The 12,926-nt window shown below is 32.4% G+C and overlaps 2 protein-coding genes across 10 annotated transcripts in view; one reads left to right on the top strand and one right to left on the bottom strand.

Annotated features, from left to right (window-relative positions):
• LOC106460318 (aromatic-L-amino-acid decarboxylase-like) overlaps positions 1-2,570 on the bottom strand; it is a 48,215-nt gene extending 45,645 nt beyond the window's left edge. The window contains exon 1 of the mRNA XM_013920010.2: positions 2,520-2,570. The gene's annotated coding sequence lies outside the window, so the exon portion shown is untranslated. The remainder of the gene's footprint in view (positions 1-2,519) is intronic.
• LOC106460322 (calcium channel flower-like) overlaps positions 1-12,926 on the top strand; it is a 91,524-nt gene that overhangs the window by 14,577 nt on the left and 64,021 nt on the right. For 6 of the 9 annotated variants that reach the window (XR_002610737.1, XR_002610738.1, XM_022387023.1 and 3 more), the window contains exon 1: positions 9,127-9,383. The exons of 1 other annotated variant lie outside the window; for it this stretch is intronic. Coding sequence is in view for 6 of the 8 variants with exons in the window: in XM_022387023.1 (XP_022242731.1) it covers positions 9,305-9,383 (79 nt within the window). In the remaining 2 variants the exon portion in view is untranslated. 2 more of the 9 variants (XM_022387024.1, XM_022387022.1) reach the window with 2 other exon arrangements.

Consider the following 12,926-nt stretch of genomic DNA (forward strand, 5'->3'; position numbering starts at 1 on the left):
ATAGATAATCATGGAAACTACATTGATGATTAAATTTCAATAAAATGTAAGATTTGATCATCGTTTTCTTTATTTAAAATCCGGACAGAACTTATGGGATGACCTGATAAGTCCGCAGACATACCGCTGTGCCACTAGGGGCTACACTTTCTGTCCATGCATAGTTTGCATAATGCTTAAAGTAACTTACGCACTATAAAGAAATAAATTTGCGTTTGTCTCTTTAAAACATATTGCTAACAAACAAAAGTACCCGTCCCCAGTGACGGGAAAAGCTTAAGTTAATCTATCAATTTAAATTAATTCACGGACTTTAAAAATATTAATTGTGTTGCACTCTTGGTTTCACTCAGAGCCAAAGCTCTAAGCTACTTATACTGCCCACCGCGAAAAGTAATTGTTGAGCATTTCAGTCATGCTAAAAACCGCTCAACAATAACATACAGTAAATCGATATTTTTATTCTTTAAGTTACGTCACATTTTGAAATGTGAATAATAGTGTGATTAATTCCTAACAATTTATTGTAGAATATCCTGCTTGCGAAATAAAATTTGGCAGCAACATTATTCATGCCTGTCCCATTATTTCAAAAGTGAATGTTGAGCCTTGTCTGCGCGCGCAGCTTTTCAAACGGGAGACAGGCGAACGCTCGGACAGACACCACGGTTCGCAATATATATATATATATACGATAAGAGCAGATACATAACATTACAAAATGAAAGAAAAGCTGGTATATCCCAGTTGATATCTAGGAGAGGCTTGCTGAGATTAAAACCCCACTTTTCAGCTTTCTGTTCAATATTCCCCAAAGCAAAAGAAAGAGCTTAATAATGTTTAAATAAGCTAATAAATTCACATGAAAACCGTTAAGAGTTATACTTCATTAAATTTTAATATGTTAGGCCCTAGGTTTACGTATCCTGGCACACACTGTCCTCCACCGTAACGTTTTTAATTATAGTAACGTAGCTATGAAAGGTAAATACAACTTCAATTAACTAGCTATTTATATGTCCTGTATTTTAAAAAGGTGTCTTTCATTAAGCAGTATTATGTTAAAAAATTAAATATTATGTCTTTCACGTGTGTAATGATGAATAAGGACAATTCCGAGTAAATTTGAATCCACTCTAAATATTAATGTTTCTTTTGAATTGCTTTTTTATTTAGTTCTAAAATCTCTATGTATGGCTAATGTATTCAAAATGAAGTTTGATAACAAGGTTTTTGCTCGTAGCTTGTTAAATAAAAACAAGCAGTTCTTTAGTCTCCATCGTTTATTCCCTCTCACACCAAACATGCTCGCCCTTTCAGCCGTGAGGGCGTTATAATGTGACGGTCAATCCCACTATTCGTTGGTAAAAGTGTAACCCAAGAGTTGGCGGTGGGTGGTGATGACTAGCTGCCCTCCCTCTAGTCTTACACTGCTAAATTAGGGACGGCTAGCGCAGATAGCCCTCGTGTAGCTTGGCGCGAAATTCAAAAACAAACAAACAAACCATCGTTTATATGGAACCATCTGAAGGTTTCTTACAGAATTACATTTAAGGCTTCTAGCGAAGGCTGTGCAAAAGTTTTCATTTCAAAACCTGTACACAAGTTATGATTATCGCAAACTAAATAGTTTTTTTATGTGTTTGCTAATTTTATTTAGAGGTAGGTAAAGTTAGAGAATGGGCTAACTGCGCTGTGCCCGATGCAAGGGTCAAACCCAGAATTTTAATGCTATAAGCCCTAAAGCTTATTTCGGAACACCTGCGGGCAGCGATTTTGATATATGAAATTATGTTTCATATGGCCATGAATCAAACTTTGATAAAAACATATATCTCGCTTTTACTGACTGTTCTCGAAACTTGTGTAAATTCGGCACACGTTTCTAAAACTAAATGTTACGTATCTTTGCAAAATACATTTGTGATCGATCAAAACATTTTACCGTTTTAGTTTTCTGTTTTTATACTTCAAGCACATCTTTAATTTGTGTTGTTGGTTTTTTTGTGCGCGTCAGAGTTAAATTCACATTCAACAAACTTCCTCTCAAAATTATGTTGATTTATGATTGTAACAGTTTCAGTTACTGAATTTTTCGTTTCACATGTATTCACTTTTAAGGATATCAAGATTTATTAAGGTTTACTATTCAAAAATAACGAATAATAACTCAGTATGAAAACAGTTTTCTGCCGTTATTTTATGTTTACATAAAAAACGTGATTTGTTGATAAAAAGCATTACCAGTGTAGTAAACATATGTAGAAAAAAAGAAGAGGAACGTTTTCGTTAGAGAAAAATTGAGCTTGAAAAATAGGACTTAAATAATTTATTTCATTTAATTAAAAATCTTAATTTGTGTTATTATACTAAATACAATTTGGACTTTTACATGTAATCAACAGATGTTTTTCGACCTTGAATTGAATGTGGAATATTTTGAAGATAGGTAACGCCAAGAATTTTTACAATAATGTAAAAAGAAATTTTGCAACAGCATATAAAAGTTTCCTACTCACCAGTTTGACGAGTGGCGTACAATCACTGTTTTTCTGGCCCTATATAATAGCTAAAGAACTGATCTCGATTTATATCAATAGCTACCAAGGTGTTTTATTTTCATTCGTTGCTTAAGTTCTGACGTCATATTCTCCGCCCTCTAAAAGGACAGATAATCTGTCACTGTTAGGGCCAGATCTCTAAATATTGAATCAATTAGAATTTCCTTTTCTCCGTTGATTATGAAGCTCAACAAAAATTAACAATAACAAGAAATTGTGTGTACTTGAAACTTCCGGCTGTTAAGAATTAGTAAATTAATTTTTTTAAAATCTTAATTAGTAAATCCGTAATTGCAATCCCACTTAAAATATAAACTAAACACGTTAAAAATGCCCTTCATTTTTTAGGCTTTCCATAAAATTTTATTATTGTGACTTTTGAGTAACATCTTTTCATGTTTGTGAACTTTATGGTATTGTCTAAAATTCCAACATGTGATGCGTTTCTTGATTACCTAGAAATTTAATCTGTTAAAGTACTTCTGAACCAACGTTGTTTCATTCCGTTTCCAGGGTTTCTAACGTCCTTTTTCTCTCGTACCTTTTCCACTACGTACAGGAAGGCAATAGTGACCTCCTGATGATGCCAATTTCCGGTGTTCATCGTCTCGTTACCATAGTAACTGAACGCTTAACTGCTGCTGCTTCCTTATGATCGATGGACCATAAGTAGAGAGAGAAAGTGTACCTTGCAATGTATATTTTTAAAAGGGTCGTAACTGAGATTGCATTACCATTTCTGAAGTTCTTTTTTTTATATCACGACTTAGCTTGGATGAGAGCACCATTACAATCATTGGAGTTATTAAAGCTAATGATCTAAACTATATTATTTACGTAGAAAGCCTTTATTGTCCACATAGATGTTCAATACGATCGTTGCTTTCCGAATGTAGTCAAAAGTTTTTATTTCTATATTAAGCTTTAATGTGTGTGTGTGTGTGTGTATGTGTAAATATATATATCATTGGCTAGCTGACAAGAAAAATAAGCTCAAGTTGCCTCCACTCACCTTGCTGTGATAATAACATTCCATTGTTTTTAATTAACTAAAAAATAAAATCCTGTACATTAAAATTTCTATAATATATATATATTATTAAGATCATTTAGGAAACTCCCTTACACGTGGTAGAAATACATAATTTTTCTAACTTGTTGACAATGACGTAGCTATCACTCATAGAGTTAGATAACGCTGCTCGAAAGTATTAGATAGCTTTACGTTTGTTTACTGAATATCGCTCAAAGCTTCTCAAAGACTTGTTGTGCTAGACGTCCTTAACTTGGAAATGACAAACAAAGGGAAGGCAGCTAATCAACACCACCCTTCACCAACTCTTGGCCAACGAATAGTGGGATTGACCATAACATTACGACGCCCCTATATAATCGGCTAAAGGAGCAAGTATATCCGGTGACAGATTTCGACCTCGCAACCTGTAGATTGCGAGTTGAGCACCCCAACCACCAGACCATGTTAGGCCCACTGGCTTTATGTAACTTGACACGTACTACAACATACATACATACATATAAAACTAAAATATAAATAAGTTTCTATCTGTAAACACAAATGACAATTTTGTTATTTTCTAATTAAGCACAAAGCTGCACAATGGGCTATCCGTGCTCTGCCCACCACGGGTATCGAAACCCGGTTTCTAGCGTTGTAAGTCCGCAGACATACCGCTGTGTTTGAGGAAAATACTATTCCCTTTTAACTTGATGTATGTTTCTCCTCACAAGAAAACCCTCACCATGTCTATAAGAATATGTGGTGTAGTTAAGGTCTACAGTTGTCGAAGCACACGAGTTTTCCTGAGAACAATTAGAAAAGACTGCTCAAAGACAAAAGAATTGTTTGACAAGTTGCTAAAAGAACAGATTTTTCATTGAGGAGACAAGATCTGGTATGATGTGAGGATGGTTTCATTTTCTAAGTATTGTTACATCTCCGTTTGTTAATTGATTTTTCCGTAACTTCGTTCCGACGAAATTTTAACGACACAAGTCTTTACTTAATAAAACTGGTTTATTCTTTCCGAATATAACTTTACCGATACACTCAACTTCAACAATCACGCTAAACAAACGCTATAACAACGAACGTCAATAATACTTCTGACTGCAGTTCAATTACTCACTATCTACACAGACACATTACATTACCTTGTCACGTTGTCCCCCTCTTTTATATACCCGACTACCTTATATCTAGTAAGAACTAGAACATTCGCCAAAGTACAGGATAATTCCAGAAAGTAGAGAGCGTGAGAATCACATGAACTCGATGACGCAACAGTATTTTTAAAGGGTTTTGATTATGTTAATGTGATCGTGTGATGTTGAAAAGAGTAATATTTCATTGTATCTTTTAATTACCATGTAGAAAGGTTTTCTTTGTTGAAAGAATATTTGAAATTGATTTGATATATGAATTTTCTATGTTAAAGGTTATTTTTTGATTATTAATTTTCATAGGGCTCATTTTTATTGTTTCCATAATCCATTGCATTATTATCAGAGTTTGATTACTATTTTGTATTTTTTAAAGTTTTTGTGTATTTGTGTACTTGCATCTTTGTTAAAAAATTAGTTTATTTTTTCTATTCTGGTACGTTTAATCATTAAAGTATATTTATATTATTTGAAATTTACATTTACATCGATGTTTAAGGGTTTCTGAATTGTATTTCTTTGTTGAATGGTTTTGTCATACATGTTGCTTGTAAGTGTTTACAGAAATGAAAAAAAGTTAACGCATTTCTTGACCGTGGAAACAATACTATTTTTTGCAAAACACGTGGAGAAGAAAATCAAAGAGTTATTTCGTTCTAGCTGCCTTTGTTCTTCTGTCATTCTATGAAGATAACACCTGTTCTGCTCATGGTGAGAAGTGGATGTAATATTGCACATTGTGCAAAAATTATGACAGCGAGTGTTCTCCGATGGTAGGCAAAATGGTATCTCTAGGTGGTGGCTTCCTCTGTGTTTGAACGAAAATGACCAGTCATCTGATAGTGCTAGACACTATGGGTAAATCCAACATTTTTCTTGAAGTAAGAAAAGCCAGACACTTATGTTCCAGATCTTGAATAATTCATTAGCGAGAATAAATCTGAATTTATGAATCCAGTGGAAGGTTACTATCTAGCATTCAGAAGCAAATACACACACATTGTGTTTTATGTCTTTGATATAAATAGGTATTGGTTTCATTGTGTGATACACATCTTGTCCAGTTCATATATTTTTCTGCTCAAATGCAGTTATTTTTAATTAAGTCCAGTGTCACTTCAAGATATATTCTTAACATAAACTGTATCCCTGTGAGATATTGGATCTTGCATTGTATTTAAGTATGCTGGAGCTCCATCTTTTTATTTAGATGCTACACACAAAGAGGATTAGAAATATGAGAAAACTATTTCACAAGTGTGTGTGTGTTAGATATGGTCTTTTTAGGTGAAGCTGATTTCCAGAAAGAGTAAATTAGGTAGGCGTGATTTATAATGAGCGAATCAGTTATTAGTTATACACCAGTTTTATCTTGTTTGTAAAGTTTTGAAAAGGCATTTATTTTAGTTTTATTTAGCTATATTTTTATATGAACATTTTGTTTAAACATCATATACCTACTTGAGTGTGCCTTTTGCATTTATAAGTTATATTTTTCTACACATACTCCTTTCTGTTGCCCCCTACCCAAGTCTTGTAATAGCCTGGTGGTTAGGGCGCTCAATTCGCAATTTCAAATCCTGAAACCAATCAAGCTTTTCCTTTCAACCTTGGGGGCATTATAATGTAATGGGCAATACCATTATTCGTTAACAAAGAACAGCTCAAGAGTTAGCAGCGGGTGGTGTTGAGTGTGATGGTCAATATACGTTCTTCTTCTTCGACTTTTCCTTTTAGCAGGGGTCACCATCCTCCACACGTGTTGCCCTCCTCCAATCATCTTTGTTCATTACTAGGTTTCTGCAGTTCCTTATCGTTCATATCTTCTTTAATTCCATCTATCCAAAGCCTTACTGGCCTTCTATGTCTTCTCTTGTCGCCTACTGACAGCGGTAATGTTCTCCGTATTGCTTGTTCTTCTTTTCTTCTCTTCACATCAGCTTCGCTTCTCTTGCCTTTTCTCCTATTCTACAGACTCCTACAATTTCCTTAATTTCCTTATTCGATGGTCAGTACAACTATTCGTTAGTAAAGAGTAATCCAAGAGTTAGCAATGGGTGGTGTTGACTAACTGCCTTCCCTCTACTCTATCATCCCTAAATTGGGCATGGTTATCGCAATTAGATTTGAGTAGTTTGGTGAGAAATAAAGTAAAACAAAACATTGGTCCTTCAGTAATAAGTCTGAGTGCGAAAATGCTAAAAATCGGGTTTCTATACCCATGATGGGCGTAACAAAGATAAACTTGTTGCTCTAGGTTTAACAACAAACAACTCATTTTCATTGGATATCTTACTTTCTATATTTATGTGCTTTAACAATTTCTTTTTATTTTGTCACACTCTGATTCAGTACGTTACTCCCTCTCTCTCTGTATATATATATATTCATATTCAAAGCTATCTTCTTGGGTGTGGATCAATGGCTAATGAACTTAGTGTGGTATTTGCAGGTAAAACTGGTTTACCAATAAGTATTAGACAGATGAATCTGCAATATCAGCAGTATTCACCAAGAAATTTATGAGGGTTTTCGTGAGAGATAATTTGTGAAAAATAATGAGTCTGTAGAGGTCTGTAAGAAATAAGATAACCTTTATTTTCACAAATTAATATAAAATACAGCATATATATACCAACACTAACGAGCGGACAGTTCTTTCTACTGGATGTTTTCTTTCTGGAAGGATCGATTGCAGCAGAACCTAACACGATGATCCTAGAAAAAGTAGATCCTCTTCGTAGATCGTCTAATGGAGAATTGAACTAAGAAAGCGTGCTCAAGTCTAGAATGTAAACTCGTTTTCTTTGTTCACTGAACCTTTGTTCCCTGACAGCATTGTTTGACTGCCACTTTCGGACAGCTTCATAATCAGCCAGCAAATAATATTCCAGTGCTCTTTACAGCCACAGAAGACATCATATACTAAATAGAACAAACAATGAAGTAACTACAACAAAATAATGTGAACAACTTTTGGACCATTTGTTGTCGCCATCAAAGTAATTAAGAAACTGTAAGATTTCTATATCATTATAAAATGTAGAAAATGCATAATATGCCTGCATTTTACACTAGTAACAAAAATGTTATGGCCAATGGAAAAGTAACCCACTCTAATTCAGGTCCTTTTGATGAAAAGTGCCTCTTTTGACATTAAAAAACTTGTTGCTTTTCGCGCAAAGCTACTAATTCAAAGGCTGTTTGCTAGGTGTCCGTAATTTTTAAGCGCTAACCACAAAACCTGAGTTCCACAGTCCAACACATTAATCTCTACACCACGCTCGGCCCCAAAACTTGTCACTTCTGAAAATTAAGATAGAACTAGTAAACTAAAATATTATTTGGTGATCATTTTCTTGGGTAAACAATGAAATCATTTTAATTAAAGTAAAATAAATTAACCTCTATCCCAAATTACGATTTTACATCTACCGTTAATGTGCTGACGTTTTATATTATACTTTTTAAGACATGGAATTGTAATATCATTCTTAAGTCTTTATGGAAACATAATTATAACATATTTCTTGTCAATGTTGTTGATGGTAATCAAACAATAAAAGTAATTACGACTTATTTAAGCATACTTTATACAATTTAAACTTTCACTGGCGTTGGACAAAAATTTTGATATATTGGTTATTGTGTGTAATCAATCTCCTTCTCTCTCTGTATATACATATATATATATTGTTACGACAGCGAAAGTCACGTGACACTGCTGGCGCGATTGGCGCTGGTAGCGAACGTGAAATTTCTCGAATGATCATGAATTTCCTAGTGCGTTCAAGACGCCCTCTTTTTTAGTATATAAACCTGGCAGTGAAAGCCTGCGGTATGATTGAATGAAGTGAGTTCGGGTAATTTACGATTCTGTTTCGAGCTAGTGTGTGTTTTGTTATCGAGATTGTGAAATTACTGTGTGCTAAAAGTTTGTATCGAGGAAGAATAAATTGGTTTAACCAAGAAAGGATGTTTCTCGGAAAGAATTTCTACTGGAAATGAACAAACAAACAGATACGCAACAATATATATATATATATATACTTCAATTTTTTTTTTTATGTAATGTTTAAGCACTTATCATTATTTATTAAAACGATTATTTGTATTTTAGGTATGGGTTTGTTGTAATACTTATCTGACAAATGAAGTAGAAGAAATATCAATATATATTTTTTAAATAGCCTGTAGTGTTTGTTTGTATTTAATTATGCACAAAGCTACACAAGGGCTATCGGTTTCTAGCGTTGTAAGTCCGCATACATACCGCTGTGCCACTGGGGGGCTAGCCTGTAGTGTTCTGGACATGTTGTGGTGTTTGTTAAATTATTCATTTTCTCTTATTCATAAAGACACGTTAGTTATGCCATGTGAGTGATGTTAATAAGCGTGGCGCTAACCTCTAATATTTTAGTAATAATAATATGCTACTTTTATGATCATACGTAAGATAAAACATGTTTTATTCATTGACGGAACTATGATTTCTTAAGCTTTATTCATTTGTGTATATATATATCTTCTATTAGTGAGTTAGGATTAAATCCAGGTTTATAATGAACAATCAAGCAACAGACGATACACCATGGTGGTTAAAATATTTTACACGGTTTTTGGGTTCAGCCAGTTCTTTGGGTAAGAAATTGTGTGATATTAACCCTATAGAAATATAACTAGTTGTAAAACACTGGTTTGTATATTTTAATTTTAATTACATTTGATGAGTATCTCTTATTATGGTTTGGGTTGTACTAAACTAAAGAAGAAGAAAAAAAAAGTGACGGTTGTTATGATACTAGTGTTACTAACTAAGACTTACTCTTAGAGCTTAGTTGAGCACGTCAGTGACACTGATAGGCTAGTGTCACAATCGGAAACAAAATTTCGATGTGATACGCCATTTTTAGTTTTACTGTTAATGTTATAATAAAGTTGGGGATATTGAACCAATGAATTTGATTATGCTAGCAGTTAATAATATTAAACAACATAGGTAGCTTAAAGTGAACTTGACTTAAGTTATTACTATAAAAAGTTGAAAATACACTATCAAGCTGAAAGTGAAAGTGTATCGAAAAGTATAGATTTCAAAAATTGTTAAGGGAAAATATATCCACTCAATTTGGCCGATTATTGCTTAAAAGTAATACACATAGGCATAGCAAGCTATAAAATATTAGTAGGGCTACATAGTACAATCACAAGTGTGTGTGTGTGTAATGGTAGAGTAGTGGGTTGCTTGGCGATGGTATTAATAATTTAGAAACCCAAAATACAGGTATGAATAAAAAGTCGAAATTTTTGACGGGACTACACTAATGTTAACACATTTTTGGATGTTATATTTAGCTATAAACTGATGCATAAAAATTGCATGACAAAGATCCATTAAAACAAGGAAATTTATAGAAAATTAGAAAATAAAGGTAAATAGATTATAATCCTACATAATTTTCATAACATAATAAGTAACTTAATTTCTATAAAACTTGTGTTTAAAATGACTAACTAGCATAAAACATCAAACAAGAAGCATGAAAAAGTCAACTACTAAATATGCAATTTCGTTTAAGCACCATGAACATAAGTAAAAATGTAGTAAATACCATAGCTAGAGTACAAACAGTAAAAGGTAAGCAGTGATGTTTTACTATTAACATAGGAACCTATGGTAAAAATGTTTCAGTTTAATTTAGACCACTTCAGCTGTATTGAGTACCTAAGTTAACCCTAGTACATACTAATCTGGCGAAATCTTGGGGGAAATACATCAAAAACAAGCAAAAGTATAATATAAACAACAAATGAGATTTTAATTTTACAAAATAAATTAGACCATATCAAAACATAAAACTTGTTTTTTATTTTGTGTGTAATATAGATCAATGGTTTCCAACCTTTTTTCAACTAAGGATCAACTAGTTCCTAGTCCAAAATTTTACAACTACTTCATATAATATTAATTTTTAAAGTACTTTTAAATAACACTGTAAAACAATGTACTTTAGTAGCCATGTTTTGAAACATATATTTTACACCCTCTTGTGGACTTGCTGAAATCTTTCTGTGGACCAGCATTGGCCCATGGACTTATGGTTGGGAACCACTGGTATAGATATCATTAAAATTGATAATTTTTTGTGCCAAGGGTACATGTCTCCAAAACAAGTTAGCAATTTTCTAGAAATAGTTGTTTTAAAAGTCATCAACTGGATTATTTTCTACTTTGCATTAATCCTGTTTTAAAGAAGTTTCAGTAGTATTCTTATATATTGAAACATGGTTGTGGATAAAATGTTTATATACAAGTACAGTGATATTAGTAGCATCTTTCCATGTTTAAATAGGTTTTAAGGTTATTTTTAAAGAATAAATCATAAATATTTGACTTATAATACAGCAGTTTTTACATGTACAGTGTTTTCTATCACATAAAAAAAATCAAACCTAAACACTATTAGATTTCAGTTAGCTAGGGTAGATTCATGATTCTTAACTAGAATAAATGATAAAATAAATAAAATGGAGGTCAAACAAGCTTCACCAAAACACATAAGCACAATTATTAGAAATGTAACAGTATTTGTGATTATACATAATATCATTATCAACAAAGAAGTGTAATGAAATATAAAAAATAATACAAATGACATTTTTACAAGTTTTTAGAAATTTGAGCTATGAAGAGAAGCTTGAAGTTTTGGACTTTTTGATGTTTTTATTTCCAAAACAGTAAAAATAAAGATGATTTGCTTCAGGCATTTGAAGCTGCTTAAAAAGTTTGAACAGTCAGCCTTTATGTTTTGTAGTGGACTAAACAAAATGCTGCTACCACTAGTGTCAAACAAAAGTATTTTGTTAAATATAACCACAGAAATGAAAAAAAAACTTTCAAACAAGTAGAATATAAATTTTTATCATTTACAGAAAAACAATTGGTAAACCTGTATCTGGCCAAAATTAGGTATAAACATTAATAAATAATATAATGTAAACCTCAATGTGATTAATTTCAATAAATATCAAAGAAATTAGTAAAAAGAACAAGAAAAATAAATTGAATTCACCACTTCTCAATATCAAGAACAATACTGAACAATTATTAGTAATGATTCTTTCTAACTATATCTTTTGAACTCCTTTTAAAGATCAAGGAAGGCTTTTTATTCAGTGGTTAGAGCATAAGGTTAGATCTCATATCACAAGATATTACCATAAATCATAATCTTTCACAACATTAATATCTGTACGTTATCTCTAGGGAAAGCTTTTGTCATTTTCTTAATACATACACAAAATTAATGAGCTTTAGATAGAAGGCGAGTTAGTGCTTAAATGTAACTAAGAATTCATAGTTGAACTAAACAATAGAAGGAATAATAAATGAATGGTAAACCAAACTATAAAATAAAAGTAGAATTTGCTATCTTATAGTTTGATTGGGATATTGAAGATTTGGAAGTTCATCTGTATATTTTATCTTTGGTTTGAGTATTTCTTCAGCAGTTTTAAATTTTTGGAATGTTAGCATGATATGCTCTGTGAGGTTAGTCTAATGACACTTGAATGTTTACAAAGGTTTGATACATTAATTGGGTATTTTGGATGGTGGAGAGGTGATCTTAATGAGAAACATGTCCTTGATTTTTTATGCATTCTTGTTAACATATCTCAGTTTCAACTTTATATAACTTATAAGTAATGTAGTTAATAGTGTTAAAATGCTGTTTTTACAACAACTTTGTGTATAATTGTATTGTTCTAAGCTATATTTTTAATATTTTGATTTAGATGTTTATTTGCTAGAGGGAGTGTAATGATCTAGAAAACTAGAACAAGATTAGTACCAGAGTAAGTGAAAAACATACTAATGAGTATTCAGTGAGTTTATCAGCTCACTGTCTTTTAGTAACTCAGACAGGGAGAGTTGTTGCATATATTTATCTGCAATTCAACTAACAGTGCATTGGCTAGCAAGTTTGTTATCAGCTGATTAGCTAAGAAATTCTGCGAGTAAGTTTTATAAGTAAGTTAGGCCTACAAATGAATGTAGCCTGTAGCAAGCATCACCACAGAAATAAATTAATTTATCATTATGTGGGTTGAACTTGGTATTATTTTTACCAATTAATCCAAAATAACCTGTCCAAGAATAGAACACAGTATAGATATCCTCGT

This window comes from Limulus polyphemus, unplaced genomic scaffold (genome assembly GCF_000517525.1).
Source record: "Limulus polyphemus unplaced genomic scaffold, Limulus_polyphemus-2.1.2 Scaffold751, whole genome shotgun sequence".
Lineage (NCBI taxonomy): Eukaryota > Metazoa > Arthropoda > Merostomata > Xiphosura > Limulidae > Limulus > Limulus polyphemus.